At 38.7% G+C, this 17,241-nt stretch overlaps 1 protein-coding gene across 2 annotated transcripts in view; it reads right to left on the bottom strand.

The window, feature by feature from the left end:
- The window catches only part of AHCYL1 (adenosylhomocysteinase like 1), a 42,427-nt gene that overhangs the window by 10,038 nt on the left and 15,148 nt on the right, over positions 1–17,241 (bottom strand). For both annotated transcript variants that reach the window (XM_012524794.3, XM_004457656.5), the window contains exons 2-4: positions 4,800–4,911; positions 1,380–1,523; positions 259–359 (exon numbers count right to left, since the gene is read on the bottom strand). In XM_012524794.3, the coding sequence (XP_012380248.1) occupies positions 259–359; positions 1,380–1,523; positions 4,800–4,911 (357 nt within the window). The remainder of the gene's footprint in view (positions 1–258; positions 360–1,379; positions 1,524–4,799; positions 4,912–17,241) is intronic.

Below are 17,241 nucleotides of genomic sequence, written 5' to 3' on the forward strand. Positions count from 1 at the left end.
CCCTAAAAAAAGGGATGTTCCTCAAAGTTTTAACAGCATTTCTACAACAATCATATTTTTGCAAATCTAGATTTTCATTTGCTGAAAGTAGATTATACCTATATAAAAAAATAGAAAACCTTATTATTGCGTAACAGGGAGGTTCCACTTGTTAGCGTTTGAAGGTTGGCTAGTTAGGGAAGGAAGAAAAAGTTAAAAAAAATGTGTTTCTTTCTTCCCCTTATCAGAAGTCCCTCTCTTTTCTCCCAACAAACTCACCGCTGTCTGGGCTGTGATGTGTGTACAGCCCACTATTTTAGCACCAGCCAAGGGCTTCTCCCCCTGAGCACGTTTCCTGAGTGAAATCAGAGCAGACATGTCTGTGAAAGAACAGAGGATTTGAGCTAGGTCTGTACTAGTAAAATTAGCAATTCCTGCCCCAGTAACATCTAGGCATGTAGAGATCTGTTGAGATATGGTGATAAGAGGCAAAAAAACTCCGAAGCACATTTCCATGATGACTGGCAGTCTCAAGAGCAGAACAACACTGGGGAGCCATCATCCAATGATCTGACTCCTCTCTTCCTCTACTGCTTTCAGCCTTGTATGCAGAAGACTGAAGAAAGAATGAAGTAAATTCTCAAAACTGATCAAAATGGAGGGTGAGTCTTATCATTCCTTTGGGAGGAGAGGGAAGTAGTTACAGCAGCAGCTAATGATCTCCTATATAATCATCAGACCAAAATGAAAGACTTTACCCTCGGCGGAAGCCACTTGCTTCCGCTTTTCTAGGCTGCTTACCCCATCCTGTCAGTTTGTTTGGTTTCTCTATTCCCTCCCGGTATAGAACACACATCCAATGTGAAATCAATGAAAAGAGAAAGGAGCCCTGGGGGGTGGGGGTGGGGGTGGGGGTGGGGTGGCAAAGCCAAGATTTAACCGTCAGTGGCTTTTCCTCTTGCTCCAGCAGAGGGTGCTCAGGTCCAGGTAAGACCCTAGGACCCCTCATCCTCAGCTTTAAACCCTCCACAGCTGCACTTCCTGGGAGAGCTGCAAGTAGCAGCTACAAAAGAATACTGCAGACTATGACCACACAGTGCTTCAGGACTGACTGACTGTAATATAGGTCTTTGAATATGGCGTCACGGGGTGGGGGGGACCGGACGGGGACAGAAACTACTCTGTAATTACCACATGCTGATGAAGGGAGAACAAGCTCCTGATGTTCAAGCTCCATGCAGAGAGAAGTTTTCATCTAAAGTCCAAGATGCTGTATTTCCCCAGAACACCTTCCAGCCGGCTTTCAAGCCTGAAGCTGTTTGTGGCCCCTGGTGACCAGCAAGAGGGTTGCCTCTGGTCCCTCTGCTCAGTTGAACCCCTAACCCACTCCCTTGCTTTACCTTGCTCCGCAATCTCAATCTCCCGGCGTCCAAATTCTGCCTGCTTGATGTTCTTCACACAGAAATTGCTGCTGCCCTTGGAGTTGGTTTGCTGCTTCTCTCGGGGGGAAACTTCATCATCAGAGCTGTCTGTGTAGGATGCAGCTACAACAAGGAAGGAAGAAACAAGGATAGAAAAACCTCAATGGCCCTAACTCCACAGGGTGGAGCCCCCAGGACTCTCATTTAAGTTAAGTGGACACTCTTAATGGAGCGCCATTTGCGTCATTCTCAGTTCTGCATCTCAAGGGTCCCAATAGATGGTATGAACGAAACTGCTGTGGCTCTTTCAGCGTCGTGGCCCTTTTGCCCACCCTGATAACACCTGGCTGTTAGTGCCCATGGTAAGGAGCCCTGGATTAGCTACCCCAGCATTAGTGAAGCCCAGATAACAGGGGTAACTGATCTCAGCCTGGACTGGATCCAGACCTGACAAAAATGTAAGAATAACTTAGGGCCAATAAGGGATATTATTTCTACAGATCACTGAGACTGGTTCTCAAACTTAGGCATGTAAAACATCTATCAGAATTGTGTGGAAGGCTTATTAAAAAAGACAGGGGAGCAGATTTGGCTCAGGCAGATGGGCACCCGTCTTCTACACAGGAAGTCTTGAGTTTGGTTCCTGGTGCCTCCTAAAGAAGACAAGCAAAAAAAAAAAAAAAGAAAGAAAGAAAGAAAGAAAGAAAGACACGCAGAAGCAACGAGCAGATATAACGAGTAGGGAACAGATGTGGCTCAAGTGGTTGGGCATCCGCCTCTCACACGTGAGGTCCCAGTGTCAGTTCTCTGTGCCTCCTAAAAATAGATGAGCAGACAATGTAATGAACACAATGAGCAGAAACAATGAGCAGACAAAGTGAGCAGACACAGCGTAGACAGATGAGGGAGCCATCTTGGGGGGATATCAATAAAGTTACAAAACAACAAGAAAACAAATTGGAAGGTCCCATAGCCAGACTTTCCTATGTGGGGCCCAAGAACAAGCATTTTTAAAACAAGTTCCCAAAGTACTACATATTGTATGGTTCCATTTATGTAAAATGTAGAGATAAAGCAATTTATAAAGATGGAATTAGATTAGTGGTTAAGAAGAGCTGGGGAAGAATAGGGGGATTGAGAGGTGACTGCTAAGGGGTATGGAGTTTTCTTTTTGGAGTAGTGAAATTTTCTAAAAAGTTTTTGTGGTAATAAATGCACAACACTGATTATACTGAAAGCCACTGACTGTGGACTTGGGATAGATTTTTATGGTATGTGAATATATCTCAATAAAACTTGCTTTAAAAAAATAAAAACAAAACAAAACAAAAAACAAATTCCCAGGTGTTGCTGATGCTACTGGTCCAAAGACCACACTTTAAGAACTACTGCTATAAATAAAATAGATAAAATAATCTTATAAGGGATTTTACACAAGGTCGTGCTCAGCTCATGGAATAGAAAGATGGAAAGAAATGGCACAAAAGGCAAGCAGCTCTGGTTCCACTGTTAACCCTGGACATCTGTTGAAATGATCACCTTTAAAAACTGCTGCACAGGAAATGAATGTGGTTCAAGCAGTTGAGTGCCCACCTCCCAATGGGAGGTCCGGGTTTGGTTTCCCTCCTGGGGAAAAAAAAACCAAAAAAACAAAAAACAAAAAAATCAACCCAGGGAAGCCAATGTGGCTCAGTGTCTGAGTGCGGCTCCCCACACACAAGGTCCCAGGTGCAATCCCTGGTCCCCGGTACCGCAAAACAAACAAACCAACAAAAAACTGCACTGAAAAGCTACAAATGTCCTTTCAGATAGATATGCAAACAGATGTACAATAATCACTCCTTTCCTATCTGGAATTCAGTGTTTTCTTCATTACTCTCTACCAGTGCACCAGGTCTCACTGACTTCTATATATAGGTCATCCTTCCAGCCAACTAAGACAAACACTTCTAAAGTTATCTTCTATCACTATTTAACTACACCACTCCGATTTTAAACATGCTCTAGAGCAGGGGTCTTAACCTTTTTTGTTCTATAGACCCCTTTGCCAGTCAGGTGATAACCACGGACTCCTTACTAAGTCCACACTATACTGTGTATTATTTAATAAGTATATCACACCCACACCAACACATTCCCACAAGAGTGTTTCTTTTTGGATTTCAATTCAAGCTCATGAACCCTTTGTTAAGAACCCCAGCTCTACAGGTTCCTGTAGTACAAAGCCATCAAGATGGGCAAAGAGTTCTTTAAAGCCTTCATTCATTCATTCCATCTTTCTTCTTATAAATCAATTTTTTAAAATTAATTTTCTTTCTTTCTTAGCTATAATCGGCCTGCTTGTCACTCACCACCTTTTATGTATGTCACTCCAGAAAGCTTTTCAGTTATGGTAGCCATTGTATTTGGAATCTTTCCTTACACACTTACTCCCTCAGTGAATCCATTTATTCATCGGTTCAGTTCTTAGCCCTGTAAATCACATTTGCTTGTCTGCCTGTATTTTCTATATTGGGTTATGGGGCAAAGACGAAAGTTGTTCTGTTTTTCTGTTTTTGGTACAGTCCTTGAACATCCAGCCAGTCCTTCATGTCCATTATACAATGCAAACAATATTCTGGCAAAAGACAATGAATAACTTTTGGCACAAATATCTTTCCTGACATTAATCAGCAATCTGTGACCTTGGGCCTCTTACTCTTTTAGGACCTCACTTTCCTCAACTGAAAAACAAAATGGTTGGATTAAGATTCTGTATCCTTTTTCATGTTGGGAGGGGCACAATTCAAATCAGAAGACTTTTCTTATGTAGGGCTGAGGAAGGAGGGAAGAATTAAACAGCTGGAGCCACCTTATGGCAGTCTGATTCTTTCTCACACCAGGGGTTAACTGGGAATGATACTTCAACCTACAGGGTAAGCAAGAAAAAAAAGGAGCTAAAATGTTAATTTTTATTCTTACATTCAAGCTGTCTTAGGACCAAGGGAAAAAAATAGGTGGTAGGGTATATTTTACCAAGAAATTATCAGTCCAAAATATTCTTTTTCAAGGCCAGTTCTGTCAGGCAAAATACCATCAATTCCCTCCCTTTGTAATGTGAGTGGATAAATGTGGGAAGGGGAACTAGCCCAGTACTACAAACCAGGCACTGGCCATAGACCACACACAGAGAGAACCAAGGGAAGCAAGCCTCAAGATTACAAAAAGCTCCCCAGCTATAAGCCTAGCTGGGAACATTCCCACTACCCAACTTCTAATTGTCAGCTTTCAAGTTAAGATGGGCAGTCCTAACATGAAGTATTTTCAGATTCCAGATAAGTGAAGAGCAGTGGGTAGTAAACAAGGTTAAGGCTCTAGAACAGGAAAGAGAGATCAGAGAGACATGAAGCTCACACCTACCTGAACTGTAGCTGTCAGTGGAAGACTGTGAGATGGAGCGAGACAAAGATCTTCGGCCAGTCTTGGTGGGAAATTTGGTGAACTCTTGCATGTCATCAGCAAACTGGATTTGCTATAGGAAGAAAAGTTGAAAATTTATAACAAGGGAAGATTATGAAATGTTCCATTTTACGGCCATATATTGTCTTCCTTAAAAGCAAATGTTACGGCTCCCACTAAGCCAGCAATCCTCCCACCAGAAATGAAGGAGTGCAGAAGCTACTCTCTAATTCTTCCCAAAATACCAATTACTATCCATTCCCAATTGTTTCAGCAGGAACTTTTTTTTTTTGGGGGGGAGGGTAAGATTTAACTTCTTTTAGCATTTGTTCAATTTCGTAATTCTTCTTTCTTACATTTCATAGTTTTTCTTTCCTCTTATAATCTTGACATTAAAATAAACTCTTATGTGTCAATTCTATCCTCCCAACTTTATTAAAAAACAGACAATCTTGTAGTGCTTTTCTGTTTTCTTCGGAATATTCTCTCGGAGCACTTGCTTTGTGAAGGATCATGAGGAGACTCCTAAAATGGTGATGGTCATTGGGGTGCCAAAAGTCAGAGCCCAACCATATGCCTATACTTCACAAGCCAATGCAGGATACCCAGAACCGTCCACGCTCAGAAAAGAATCAAAATACCAGAATATACCAAAGAAAGAGAAATGGAAAAAAGAACATATGTTAGAGTAAATTTCAACTAACTACGACTAATGTGAAGGAGAAAATGAGGTGGTAAATTCTGCATTAAAAATTTTCTTACATGGAATGAATTTCTGATCCATATGACAACATGGATGAACCTTGCAGACATCATGTCAAGTGAAATAAGCCAGACACAAAAACATAAATATTGTATGATCTCACTGATCGGAAATATTTAGAATAAGCAAATTCAGAAAGTAGAGTCAGAAACTAGAATACAGGTTACCAGAGCTGGTGTGTGAGTAGGGAATGGGGAGTTAATGCTTAATTGGTCATATTTTTTTAATGTAACATTAAAAAAAATAAAGACAAAAAAAAATGCTTAATTGGTACAAAGTTTCTGTTTGGGGTGATGGAAAATTTTGGTAATGGATGTGATTAAAAGGGGAAATTTTAGGTTGTATATATGGTACTAGAATAAAAATTTTTTTAAAAAAGAAACAAATCATAGAACTTCACAACACAGTGAGCCTTAATGTAAACTATGGATTACAGTTAATAGTTTAATTATAATAATAATTTTCATGAAGTGTAACAAAGGTACCACATGAAGTGAAAATATTAATAATAGGGAAAAGGATGGTGGTATAAGGGACCTCTTATTTTCTGCATGATTTTTCTGTAAACCTACAATTTCTCTTAAAAAAAAAAAAAAAAGAGAGAGAGAAGATAAAACTTCCTTAAATGAAATAAACCAGAACCAGAGAATTGTTTGACAGATACTTGGAAGATGGGCTTGTAATTAATATTATTCATAGATAAATAAACAGATGTTTCTAAAGTATATGGAGGGAAGCAGATTTGACACAACTGATAAAGCATCCACCTACCATATGGGAGGCTCAGGGTTCAAACCCAGGGACTCCTGACCCATGTAGTGAGCTGGCCCACGTGCAGTGCTGATGTGCACAAGGAGTGCCGTGCCACGCAGGGGTGTCCCCACGTAGGGGAGCCCACATGCAAGGAGTGCGCCCCATAAGGAGAGCCGCCCCGCATGAAAAAAAGTGCAACCTGTCCAGGAGTGGTGCTGCATACACAGAGAGCTGATGCAGCAAGATGATGCAACAAAAAGAGACACAGATTCCCAGTGCCACTGACAAGAATGCAAGTGGACACAGAAGAACATGCAGCAAATGGACACAGAAAGAAGACAACAGAAGACGAGCAGACACTGAGCAGAGACAGCAAGCAGACAATGAGTGGAAACAACAAGCAGACAGATGAGGGAGCCATCTCAGGGAGGGGAGGTGGGATATTTAAAATATAGGGAAGCAGATGTGGCTCAACTGATTGGGCTCCCATCTACCACACAGGAGGCCCTGGGTTCACTTTCTAAGGCCTCCTTCTGAAGGCAAGCTCGCCTGTGCCTGCTGAGAGCTGACAGCCCCACACCCATGGAGAGCTGGCGCGGCAAAATGACGCAACAAAAGGGAGACAAACAGACACAGAAGAACGCACAGCAAATGGACATAGAGAGCAGACAGCAAGCAAGAGGCAAAAGGGGGGGATGAATAAATCTTTAAAAAATACATATGTATTTATACACATATAAGGGAAACTATTTCAATCCGGAAATAACAGGATTGAGATTAAGACTCTCTTCTATACCATCACAATCTAACTAAATCTGAAAAGGCTCCCATGGAGAATTAATTAAGCCAAGTCTTCAACAAATACATCTGGACGTGTAAGCCATTATAGGCTAAAATCTCTCCATCATGCTAGCAACATGATGGTTGCCACTTTCAAGCCGAGTAACAATCAACTGCCCACTAGTTATACCTCAATACCTTCCCCTCCTCTGCCACATGTACCAGTTAGGGTAGCACCAACTACTAGTCCAAGAATCAGCCTTAAATGTACAGCCTAGGCCTAAGTAGCTAATATGAGCAAATCAAAGACTGACTTAGTAGGAATCCACAGGTAATGAAGCAGTAATCACGGGATCATAGATTTGAGTTTCTGTCTAGCACGGCTCACTCACAGAATGAAAGCAGAGAATGGCTATGCAGTAGTAGCCATAAACATGACTGACCCTCTGAGCAGCAGGCCCTAATGAAAAACCCAGGTACATTTCTATTTAAAACCTACCTTGACTCAATAGCCAAGTGGACAAGATTTTTCTTTAGGCTACTTTGTGAAATACGGAGGAGGCAGAGTCTACAGTCCGTTTTATTAAGTCAGAGGACAGATCCTAAAGGCATGGAAGAGAAAGAGCTTTATTTCCCAGCACCTAGCCCAGAGCCCTGCATATATGAAGGTAGAATGTGTGAATTGTTCAAAATCTTCTCTTCTATAAGATCAAATCACTGAAGCTTCAAAAATAAGCAAATAAATAAGATACTCAACCTAAGCCACATTTACTGTGCTAATATTTGATTATCAATTACACTGTTAAGTCCAAAGCAGTATTTTTTAGTTTAGGTGCCAAAACATTAACTAGTTTAAATGTCGAAAGCACAACTGCCTTTCAAGGACAAACTCACTGAGGTGGCCACAGGTCAGCATCTGTCCGTCGAGATAGGATTTCCCACTGCATGTTCATATGACTTCTGCAATCAGCAAAGTTAGTTTTACTCAAGAGATTAATCCAGTATCAAGGTGATGACTTTCAACCCTCAATACACAATTATTTTGGTAGCATAAAAAATACACAGTCAAGAGATCATCAATGCTTTTTTCTTTTTAGGAGGTACCAGGGAATGAACTTGGGACCTTGTGCATGGGAAGTAGGTGCTCAACCACTGAGCTATGCACCCTCCACCGGCAATTCTTCTTACTACTCTACAGAGGCCCTTCCTCCACTAGCTTCTCTGCTGCTGGCATGGGCCCCTCCTCCAGAAGCTCTCCTCTCATGACTGTTACTCTCCCTCCCTCTTGGTCTTTTTTCAAAAGGTTCTGGGCATATTCCCAGATACCACCTACCTGGGGGGAAGTGGAGGGAGGGAGAAGGAGAAACTGCAATAATATTTGCCGTTTTTTAAAAAGAAAAATATAGAGGCAGCTGTGGCAAGATAGAAATGTGTTTCTTCAGCAACCTAAGAGCTGAATAAATAGTCATAATCCCACCTCATATTAATACAGCTCATCAGTAGCCTAAAGCTTAGCAAAATCTTCCCCATCTAAAAATATTAGACTGCTGCAAGTAGCTTACTAATTAGTATAATGCTCCTACCACCCCATCTCTCAAATAATGAATACAGTTCATATCTGATGTAGGCAGAATGTTAACTCAAGTCATAGCATGGATGGATGGCTGTCTTATTTTGCAGCTCTTTTATATTCCCACTGTTTATAAGGTGGCCCAATTAAATACGATAACCATGTCTTATCTCCCACCCCAAACTACGCACTAAAGAGAACTTATGTCACAAGAGCTGCTATGGAATGCAGATGCTTCAAGTCCTGCTAGCTCCACTGGTTGTCTTCACAGCATCCCCTTGGTGAAGAACCTTCTGGAATGTTGTTTGTTCACCTTCACATTGTAAATACACTGCAGCCAAAAGCAACTTTTGGATATCACAAGTTTTCTCTCTAAATAAACCAGATCACAACAGAACAACTGCAAAGTTGTTCTGTTTACATTACTTTCCCATCATCATTTCATCCTATCATTGTTAAAGTATTGACTGGTGTGCTTTAGTGATTATTCAAATCTAGATTTGTAAGAAATGCTGAGTCTTATGATTAAGAAAGGGAGGGGGTAGGGAGGAGCTAAGGCGGTTGAAGTGCAAAAAGTATCTTAAAGTCAAAAAAGTCCTGTAGTAGAGAATTATTTTGTGCTTGGGTAAGCATCACCCCCAAAACAGCCTAACTCACAGATGAACAATCATACCAGTGTTCCATATCTTGAACTAATATCACATCTAAGAAAAGCTAGAAGGTCAAATTGACCCATTCTCCAAATAGCACATCCAAATACAGAACTCTACTGCTCTACTTGCGATGTAAAACTTAAAAACACAAGTAATTATCAGGCCAGTTAAACAAGATGAGCATTTTAAAACACCCTTTCGAATAGCTTAGCTGACATAATGGCTGACTCTCTTCCACATAATATTGAGAATGGTAAAGAAAAGCTCTACAGAAGAAACAATTCAGGATACATCCATCACCTAGTGATAAGTTTGGTGACAGAGTAAGCTAAAGTAATTGTTGTACAGAATTTACCAAGAAAATGAGACTACAGGGCAATCCAAAAAAGTGAAAACACAATAGAAGAAAAATTGCTGTATACTACTAATTTAGTTGATCTTAATTGATATTTTTTACTATTATAAGCTGAGACATTTACTTTCACAAACACATGGCCTGTATACTCAGATGCTAAATAGTCTAGTTATACTTCCTTTCCAGGTCCCATCCAATTTTGCCCTCTAACTCCTGAATCAAAGAGAATTAAAAATACCAGAATGCCATATGACGTGATGGCAAAGGGATGGTGATAAGGATAATACCAAGGTGCATGGCATTCTTTCAGTCAACACATTTGCTGGGTACCAATTAAGTACCCAGAGCTATTCCGGGAAAGTGCTATGAAAGGAAATATGGTCCCTTAAAATCTATAGACATGTTTTGACCAAAACCCAGTGTAATGATAACATAAATGGCTTTGTTGTGGAATTTTACTGTCTCATCAGCAATATACTAGTATGTAGTCTTCAAAGCTTTATCTGGAGTATAACTCCGGCTTCCAAAAATTAGAAATTAGGCTAGATACCTTATTAATTTTGTTATTTCACATAGCTACTTAATAGCTTTTAATTTCCTTAGAAAGCTTTCCTCTTAAGGGTGAAGAACGAGGCTCAAAAGTATAAACAGCAATCATTAGGAAAACAAATCATTAAAAATGCATGCCTTAGAAATGAGTAGAAGTATCGGTCTTTCTTACTCTGAGGATCATTGGAGGATTGATTTTTTGGGACATTCCCAATTTTATATACTCTATCCCATTTTCTTCTCTAGCATATTGTGTGTGCAGATTTTTCTGTTTAGAAATTATGGCCAGCATAAGCATATTTTTAAAATCAACACTTCGCAAATGACTGAAAAAGTGACTAATAGAACCTAGAAATTTTAACAAGGTCGATTACTAAACAGTGTGCTAGGACACCTTCCAGGATTCCTACCACATCTTTTCTAAATTCCTCCTTCACACATCTTCTAATTTATTCTTTTTTCTACAGATTCTACTCTCACCCACTTTTTTTCCAGAGAAAGGAATAGGGTATGGCTGCCAACCTAAATAGGTGAAACACCTTTTCTTGACACTTACCAGTGGATCAGTTTGATTCCCATTTTCAAATGAATCCTAAGAAACAGTTCTCAATAAACCCAACTGCTTGCAACATAATAATATGCCAAGTATGAATATATTTCACTTCAATCAGGTAAAAGAAGTTTTCCACAGAAGAAGGGCATGATGCTGTCAGGCACACCTACCAGAAATCTCAGTGAAGTAATCTCAGGCCACAGGCAAATCCAGTCACTTTCAGCCACTTCTTCCCTTCCCTACAGCAGAAGCCAGCTTTCTGAGACACAGCAGATTTTGGCTACTCTCTGCTCTCTTTCCCTGTCTCAGGGTTCTTGAGTTCTGAGATTCTGACTAATCACAGCATATCTCTCTCTCTCTGACTCCATGCATCTCTGTCTCAACACATAAACACTGCTAGAATTCAGTTCCAGTTGGAAGAAACATTCCTTTCAAAATGGCACTCAACTTGATCTTTCATCAGAGCTGGTGGGAGGAAGAGGTGAGGCAACACCAGGTCCCACATGGCTGAGTCACTTGAATGGTGAGCAATACAGAGCTTGAAAAACTCTGCCAAAGAGCAGAATTTTACCCTTATGAGAATCCCTGGGGCACCACACTCCACTGACTCTTCTCTCCTAAAGTGCTCTAGAGAAAATGAGTGATCTGGGTCTCTAACTGCCACCTAGAGATAAAATTAAGAGCTTAAAAATTGGCAACAAGTAGGACAGAACAGGGCTTCCTAATCTTTTTTAAACTACAATTTACAACAGAATGTAATACACATCTAGACAGTTTCAATGCCTATTTAGCGATCCACCTGTCCAGTTGCCTGGCCTGTCAAACCTCCCATACTTAGTCCCAATCTCAATATAATATAAAAACATTTCAGTCAACTTTTACTCCTGACAATGAGTTATCATCAACTCTAGACTTAAAAATAAAAATTAGTACAGATGGTTGAGGAAATCAAGGTCCTTGGAACATACTTATGACTTTAGTGACATACCAAAGTTTCCTACCCCCTAACAATGCTGTACTTTCTATTTTATTTAGTCTTCCAACTTTATGATCATTTTTAACACACAAAACAAGTTTAAAGAACAGTATAATGAACAACTGTATGCTCTCTACTTAGATTGAAACTTTCTATTTTCCACATTAGATTTCTTTCTTTGTTCACACATATATACAATACATGCATACTTTCAAAAGGATCTTTAAAAAAAGGTTGTAAACATCATGAAATTTCACCCATGTTTTTCAGCATGCATCTTCTAAGAATAAGGATATTCTCCTACAAAACCACAATAAAAATAGTACACAAATTTCCCCAATTTTTATAAGAATATTTCATCCTAACAGCTCCCCTCTCCCCTTCCAATCTTGGATTGAATCAAGGATCATTAAATACATTTGGTTGTTAGATCTCTTTATAGTCTCTGCTACTCTGGAAGAGTGGCCTGCTTTTTTTGCCCCTTGTGATATGGACTTTGCTCTGAAGAGTCCAGGCCAGTTGTTAATTGAATTTCCCATATTCTGAAATTTTCAAACTCCCTCCCCCCCGTTAATTGGAAGTTCAGTTTTGAGGCTTGATTAAAAAGGGGTTAAAAATTTTAGCAAGAATATCTCATAGGTGATGTGTATTTCACCCTGTGTCACATCAACAGGCACATCATGTCAGGGTTATTCCTCTATTAGGGATGCTAAATTTGAACCTCTGGTTAAAATGACTACCATGAGACCTCTCCTATAAAAGGCACATTTTTCTTCTTTGCAAGTGAAGGTTAATTTGTGGGGTGAAACTTGTCATCGTGTGAATATTCTGTTCCTATTGGTTTTAGCAACTGTTAATAATTCTTGCCTGAACCTATTATATTGGGAAGGGGTGGATTATAAACCAAGATTTGTTTTCCTACCATTCCTTCCATATATATTAGCTGTCGTTCTTCTTCCTCTTCCTTTCTCTTTTCCTTTTTTATCATTATTTTTATTTATCCTTTATGTTACAATCAATTACACATTAAATGCAATGAATGCTCAAATTGTCTCAAATTTGGCCAAGGGAACTTCCTTCAAGCCAACTCTTCTGTCCTTTTGATATGAACAAACTAGTCTTTAAGCACTTCTTTCCTCTCTGACATAAGAAGATACACCCGGCTCACCTTGTTCTTACTTTGCCCAGACCTGGAATAAGTCATTTTCCTCCAAGAAACCCTGATTTCTTTTAGTAGGAAATGATATTTAGAAACTAATATTGGTGTAAGGCATGCTAACTGTTATTAGAGTTTTTATTGCTTCTATTTCTTTTAGGGGAGAAATAAATCTTTTTGTTCTAACCATGAGTTCATAATGATATTTCTATTTCAAATTTAACATTAAATAAATAAATGTTCATTTTATTTAACCTCTAATTTTCTTATCTGTATCTCTTTTACATTGAAAATCTTTGTCTAATAACAATGTTTACTTATTTACTTTAGTCTACAATACAATGAAATAGTTTCAAAATTGCAAGACTAATATTACTAACAATAACCCACTGAGAGAAAATGTCAGTGATCTTTCTGTCTTTAGAATATATTTCAATAAAGACGAATAATCAGAGTACTGGTTTCTGTGTGATGGTGTAATCAATGTGATACATAATTAGGCTTCTGTGTATAAGTAATTTTAAAGTTTTCTTCTTTTTCCTCTTTGATTTAACTTAGTTTTTGACATATAAAACATTTCCATGCCTCAAAAGTAAAGTATACTTAGAAGTCTCACTTCCATTCTTATTCCTACCACCCTGCTCCCCACTTCTCGTTTTCATTGGATTCCGGTTTATCCTTTCCATGTTCCTTTGGAAAACAACAAAAAGCAAATATGTACTTCTATTTCCCTTCTTTCTTTATCAAAAAAGTAGTATGCCAAAATATTTGGTACCTTTTTGTTGTTTTTCCATTTGGAAATCACTCTGTATTAGTTCATAGAGTGTAAGAAGCAACATTTCTTGAGTCTTGAAAGACCAAAGCAGATTACTGAGTTTACCTCATACACTTGTAATTAAAAATCATTAGCGTTAATTTAATTCTCCATCCTCTCTAAAACCAATCCTAATTTTAAAAAAATGAAGCCTACAAGAACTTCAACTGGCAAGTCCTACTGCAATGTATAGCTGGGTTGTTCTTTTTTAAGAAGATTAAAATTTGCCAAGTGCTCAAAAATAGTCAAACCTGTATTTTTCAAATGAATTTCTACAGGTAGAAAAGTTAACTCAAGAGAACAAGTGCTTAGGAGACAGCTCTAGAAGGAAGATGGAGTCTCTGGAATTCTGGGAGGTGGCCACATAGACTGAGAAAATGCCATCTGTGTGATTTGTTAGCCTACAAGAAGAACAAGATTTGAGATGTATAAGAACGATTCTCCCTTCCTTGATATAGCTGACTAGCTTAAGTGAGGCTGAACACCAATTACCATCTTAACACATCAAACCCTCTTCACATATTAGTTGACTGAGTAAATTCCAGTGGTGAGTCAGATTAGCTTTTGGGAAGGTCAGGCTATGTCTAACTAGAGGTGAAAGACATGGAAGTTCTTGCCAAGTAGTACATGGGTGGCAGAAGAACCATAAGCAGCTGAATCTATGCAGGTCAGCTTTCTGAACCCCAGGCTAACATTCAACAAAGGTTAAGGAGACAGAAATCACTTCAGTTTTTTAGTTACAATCCACTGCTTACCATAACTCAGGGAGGGAAAAGGCATTAAGTAAGTCTGACTTTGAGGACTTAATGCTGAATAGTAACTGTGCAGTAACTGGTATTATTTCAAGCTTGGGTGGGTCAATGGGAACTTTCAGAATCCAATCTGTAGTTAAACTGGACATTTTCAAGTTAAAGTACAGGGTGAAATCCCTTTAAAAATCAGCTGCTGCTGGCTTCAGTTTCCATAGCACTTAAAAACGAAATAAAGAATATTAAGCCTCAAAGGAGACTAAGACACAGTACATGGACAACAATCAGTCACACCAAGCCATCTTAAAAACAAAATTGTATTTTTCACTCCAGAGAGGTAATAGTTGCCATCCCTCTTGGCTTTCAAAGGTAAGATGTATATGTTCAGGGTATATGGGAACCTCTTATTTTTTTAATGTAGCATTTTTTGTGATCTATGCATCTTCAAAAAAAACAAAAATTTTTTTTTAAAAGGTGTATGTTCAATTTTAGGGAAAAGTCTCAATATAAAATCATGACTTTAAATGGCCTGTAAGAAACAAGCTGATTGAGAAGAACTGTTAGCTGTCATACATCTGGGACTACTAAAAACAAGGCTACCTGGTGCCCTGGAACGATTACAGTACCCACCACCACGTTCTCTCCCTCCCACACCAGAACACAGAAATTTGGATTTTCCTGATCTATGACTATCTAAAAAGCCATTTTCTAACAAGTAAAGTGAACAGAAACATAAGGATAAAGATCCTTTGCTTTAGGTGGTATGGCAACCCAAGTCAAATCAAATTTTGTATAGGCAAATGTATCAATAAACACTGCTAGGCCATCACTGATCTAAATATTTTTCAAACCATTTCTGTTTAAACCTTGGAAAATACAAATAATGAGCCATACTATAAAACCTTCTGAAAGCACTAGATAAGGATTTCCCCCTGAAATCCAAACTTATACCAAAGTTCTGAATGCCTAGATTTCTATGGCTTTCTAGCATGTTTTAAGACACATGACTTGTGGTTGTGATTTCCTTACAGAGAATTTATATTTTCAAAGTATTTTGGATTCATTTGAGTATCACTTCACAGATGAGAAAACAGAATGGGGGTGTGAGTTAAGTGACTTGCTCAAGGCAATTTGCTACCAACACTGAGATTAAAAGCAAAGCAAAACAAAACTCTGCAAGTCCAGTACTACTTTCCTTCTCTTGGAATAGGCTAGGGGAACACCAGCTTGCCCTTTTATTTTCAAGGGGTCAGTTTACGGAACAGTCTACTGTGGCATTCAAGCTTTCTGCACTTACTATTCCAGATGAATGTTTGTAAGCTTTGAGGAAGGAAAAGAATTCTTTCAGTTCCAGAATCTGGATTGGTTTGGGGAGAGTGAAATGATGCAAAGAAATATAATACTTTAAAGTTGCCAATGAATTTCCACTGAGAAGTACTACTCCTTAGACCTGGAAAGGGTGAGGAGAGAAAAGCAGTGCCCAAATACTGTGGAAACAAGAAGTTCCATTCAGGCATATACTTTTACTGTCTTTTGGGGATTGAGTGGGAAAGAGAGGAACGTATGGCCAATCTAATCCTGACCACTTTACTAGGACAAAGGAAATGCCCCCAGACTTTTCTATTGCATCAAAAGCAATTTAGATATTCTACATGTAGTTACTTACTAGGAGATTTTCAATTTGTTATGGTTAAAACTGATCAATGATTTTTTTTTTTGGTCACCTGGGAAACTTGATGGTTATTTTCACAATAAGTTACCATACTTTAAAACATGCAATAGAATTTATATTTCAAATGTACTTTCTAAACAGGTTTATTTTTCCTGTGCTAAATAAGGATGGAGGAACTTTTCTTTCAGATTAATGGCACAAACCAAAGAACATACCCTTAAAATGAGAAGATTCCACTAGGTTTCTTTCTCATCCATGACGTGCCACTCAAAGAACACCTTCTCCAAGTCATCTCCCCATCTTATAACATGTCTGGAGGATATAGCAAGGTTGGATTTTCCCATTTAAAAATGAGTTATATTGGGAAGTAGCTGTGGCTCAATCAGTTGGGCTCCCGTCTACCATATGTGAAGGCAGGCTGGCCTGCGCCCGCAGAGAGCTGGCACGGCAAGATGATGCAACAAAGGAAGACAAGCAGACACAGTATAACGTGCAGCGAATGGACACAAAGAGCAGACAGCCAGCAAGCGGCAAGGGGGGTGGTTTATAAATAAATAAATCTTTTTTAAAAAGTTATATTAAATTTGGAGACCCTGAGAAAAATTTTTTTTAAAAAAAGACAAATTTTCCTATTGATGCTTTTCCACTTTCTGAAACCACCTCTCCAACTATCTCAGCTAAGATTAGAAAAAGTTCTTGCAAGGCTATTAATTCCACTAACCTATTCTAGATTTAAGTTATATGATACATAATCACTGAATATTAGCTTCATACCTATGGTAGGCATTTATTTCAATATTTAATAAATAAATGAAGAAAAACTTCTGGCTATATGGTTTTGAAGATATGTAGAATTTTCCCAAAAACTAAATAACAGGTTTTAACTATACAGTTTATCAGGTTGAATAAGAACCTCAAAACAGATTTTAAAAGTCCCAGAAGTGAAGTATGAAATTCTGTTGCTCTTTTTAAAGGGATTCTTAAAAAAAGAAAATAAAGATAATTGGTAGTGTGATTATATTTCTCTTGACTAGGCAGTATTGGTTTTAATGCACCACTG

This window comes from Dasypus novemcinctus, chromosome 9, assembly GCF_030445035.2.
Source record: "Dasypus novemcinctus isolate mDasNov1 chromosome 9, mDasNov1.1.hap2, whole genome shotgun sequence".
NCBI lineage: Eukaryota > Metazoa > Chordata > Mammalia > Cingulata > Dasypodidae > Dasypus > Dasypus novemcinctus.